Below are 3,530 nucleotides of genomic sequence, written 5' to 3'. Positions count from 1 at the left end.
TTCCCCTCGCACCCCCCCGGCGAGTTTGGGTTCCTGGCCGCCGCCTTCCCTCGGGGGGAGCCGGATCTCTCCGCCGCCCCCTCCTACCCCCGGAGGGGGGGGAGCGGGGTTTCGGGGCCGGAGGGGCGAGTCCGCCTCCCCGGAGAGGGCCCCGGCTGTAGGCTGGCAGCCTCCGGAAAGGCAAAGCTGCTGCCCCGCCGGAGCCGGCGGGTTTGCACGGTCCTACCCCTGGAAGCCTCCATGTTGTCCCCTATTTCCAGCCGTACCTCCTCCCCCGATTCAGGGAATGATCTTCCCCAAGTGTCGTGACCCACTTTGCCTTAGACGTTTGGTGCCACGCCAAGACACAGGCAGATTCTTCTCCAAAGATGCCTCTAGAGGGATGGAGGCACCCTATGCTCCTCTCCCAAGTTTTTATCCCCAGGAGTTTGGTGTTTTGCAGGTTGAAAGGCATTTCTGCAGATGGGCTACGACTAGATAGGTGCATACTTCTTGAGTAGCAGCACAGGCCTTTTTTAACATTATAGAAGAGACTTCTTTTTCTTAGTGTTTTAAAAGTAAACACAACTTTTGTGTGGTACACATGCTTAATTTCACTTACAGACTCTTTCTTTACATTCTCTCCTCGTGCTGAAGTAGTGTTAATTTTATTGCCTGTACATGTATTGAATTCACTGACTGGTGCCTAATCATGCTTAGAAAAAAAAGCCCCTGTAAATAGCTATAGGAATTAATTTGGCAGCAACTGTGAGAAATGATCATAAATTTACAAATGCATTTGGAGTAACGATCCAGTGTGGATTTAACAAGAAATACACCCCCAACCTTTGGGAAGCAGCGTGTAGGTTTCTATGACAGTCAAACACACTTGGTCACACTGGTACTGAGCTTAGAGGCTGGGAGTTGTCCGAGAAGGATGCAGAGGGGTTAAGGTTCCTGGGTTTGAGCTGGGAAGAGGCAAAGAAGAGAAGGAGCTGGGCTGAGTGCAAGCAGGAATATTGAGACCCTTGTGTTTTAATCATGTGCTGCTTGAGGTTGCGTGGGAGTGAATCCAAAAGATGTGGCAATGTCTTCACCTACCAGGAGCCCGCCTGGAGTTGGGGTTACTGGCACTGCTGGACATCAAGTGATGGCAGACATTGGCACAGGGATGCCAACAACTTAGGGGAGTGCTGGAAAAAATGTCACCTCGTAACACTTCTCTCGAGGGTGTGTTAATGCAGTTTACCTCTGCCACAAGGGTCTGATCTTGAAAAGCCTTAGGCACTGTGAGCAGTTTTGCACTGAAGCTGTGGGGCCATGTATAATGTGAATCACCTTTCCCAGGCGTTGCAGGAGGAAGGCCCGACTAGCTAAGGATAAATGAGACCTCGCCTTTTTTCTCTATCGGTACGGGAAAGATCAAGACGTACGGTGGAGAAAAGTGAGTAGGCAAGTACACGGGGAGCCCCTGAAGGTGGCTGCAGAGCGTTCCTGGATGCGCACAGCAGCCTGTGCCGGCTGGGCTGCCTGCCACCACCATCCCACCGTCCCTGGCAGCTGGTATCGCTGACAGCGATTCTAGCAGCTGCTTGCAAGGATGGGACAGAAAAGTGAGATATCTTAATGAAAAGGAAGGGAAAACACTCCTGCAGGAAGGAAAAACACTCTGGCAGATAAACATTTTTTCTAATGTCAGTATTACTGAACTTGTATTTTTCTCCTTTTTTTGTGTGGTGCTATTTAATTAGGGACCTTTGACTTCATGATGGGAGGAAACATCCCCCCAGCTGTTAGGATCCGAGCTTCTCCCAGCGTGAGGATTTGTCAAGGCTGAGAGACTCCGGATTATCCATAAACCTCCTCTAAAATACACAGCTGCTTTTCTGTCTCCCCATTGCGAGGGGTCTTGGAGCAGATACAAAGATGGCCTCCAGCCTCACCTGTGCCGGCGTCGTCTGGGCCTTCCTCTCCTTCCTCTGCGCTGCCGCCTCCTGCGTGGGCTTCTTCATGCCCTACTGGCTCTTGGGGTCACAGCTGGAGAAGTCGGTTTCCTTTGGCACTTTCCGGAGGTGTTCCTACCCGGTGCGGGACGAGAGCCGCCAGACGACCGTGATGGTGGAGCAGTGTGGCCGTTACGCCTCCTTTCAGGCCATCCCAAGCGCCGAGTGGAGGATCTGCACAGTGGTGACGGGCCTGGGCTGTGGGCTACTCCTTTTGGTGGCCCTGACGGCGCTCATGGGCTGCTGCGTGTCCGAGCTCATCTCCAGGACCGTGGGCAGGGTGGCAGGAGGCATCCAGTTCCTGGGGGGTAAGTGCTCATGCGGGGATGGGATGGAGACATCCAGGCTGCAGGTTTACATGTGTGGAGACTCCCCTGGTGCTTTGGAATGAGGAGGGGGTGAGCCAAGCTTTCTGCTAGTGAGGGAGACCACTTGGCTCCCTCGACAGTTGAGCTGGTTGCCTGGATGCCTGAATGTGGCCCAAAGATGCAACCGCTTGTGGTCACTCTTTTGCACTTAGTCCCTGCCCAGTCATTGTGCAAGCTTTGCGAGTTGCATGGCAAGTTGATTTCTGTGGGTCAGTGTCTTTGCAGCATTTTTGTGGGCTGTTGTTTCCAGTGGAGCCCAGCCGGGATGGATGTACCTGGAGAAGTGTGGAGGCTGCAGAGCCCCATGGAGCATTGCTGTTTTGCAGAGGAGAGGCTGTGTTACCTGGGAACAATCTCTCTTCTTTCTCTTTCCTACCCCCATCACCAGCACACCTCTGCTGTTTGCAGCTGTGTGGAACTGGCAACAAGTCCGTGGCTCAGGTTGAAGCAGGGATTATTTATCCCTGGTGGAGGTGGCCCACCATCACCCAGGAGGAGCCCCGCTGGGCTGTCTGACCCACGCTGCCTGCTGAGGGTGCCGTGGGTTTGTTGAGTCTATGGGCTAGACAGTGTGGGAGAATTTCCTCCCTTCCTTTTTTTATCTTGTAATTGTATGGAGTATTTGTAACTGTAGAGTATTTGAAGGGTATGAGACAGTAAACAGGATCCTCAAGTGTGTTTTTTATAGGACAGTTTTCCCAGTAAATCATCATTCTCTTGTCATCGGTGACATGCAGCTCAGTGGCACTCACTTTCATCTGGTGAAAGTGCTCCACCGCCTGCGTGCACTCACTCCCGTAAGGGGATGTGTTTCCCTGAGCTCTTGGTGCTAGGGCAGCACAGGTACCAGCGTTTTGGGTGTCCTGCAGCGTCCGGTCCCAGCCAGGTGCCCTGGCTCATGCTGTGGAGGAGCAAGCTGCAGCGGGATCCCCATCTCTCTCCCCTCCAAACAGAAACTTGCCCTGCAATGGCAGTCTGGATACATCCCGAGTCTGTAGTCCTAAGGAAGCACAAGACAAAAACCCTGCTACCGTCCAGCTCAGGCTGGACAACTGAGGCAAGGAAAGGGCCCCGTGCCAAGCCTCCAGCCAGGCAATGCCAGTGTAGCTCCCTCCCGGCCGCAGAGAGCCCTGCCTCCAACTTTTTGAGTAGTTTCTGTACTTTAGAGCAAACCGACCCC

The 3,530-nt window shown here is 53.3% G+C and overlaps 1 protein-coding gene across 1 annotated transcript in view; it reads left to right on the top strand.

Annotated features, from left to right (window-relative positions):
- Positions 1–1,754: 1,754 nt before the first annotated feature.
- The window catches only part of LHFP (lipoma HMGIC fusion partner), a 141,075-nt gene continuing 139,299 nt past the window's right edge, over positions 1,755–3,530 (top strand). Inside the window, exon 1 of the mRNA XM_009319931.1 lies at positions 1,755–2,290. Coding sequence (XP_009318206.1) covers positions 1,906–2,290 — 385 coding nt within the window. The 5' untranslated portion in view covers positions 1,755–1,905. The remainder of the gene's footprint in view (positions 2,291–3,530) is intronic.

The sequence above is a fragment of the Pygoscelis adeliae genome, unplaced genomic scaffold (genome assembly GCF_000699105.1).
Source record: "Pygoscelis adeliae isolate BGI_AS28 unplaced genomic scaffold, ASM69910v1 Scaffold32, whole genome shotgun sequence".
NCBI lineage: Eukaryota > Metazoa > Chordata > Aves > Sphenisciformes > Spheniscidae > Pygoscelis > Pygoscelis adeliae.
The sequence above is the reverse complement of the archived record's forward strand: the minus strand, read 5'-3'. Positions and strand labels throughout refer to the sequence as shown.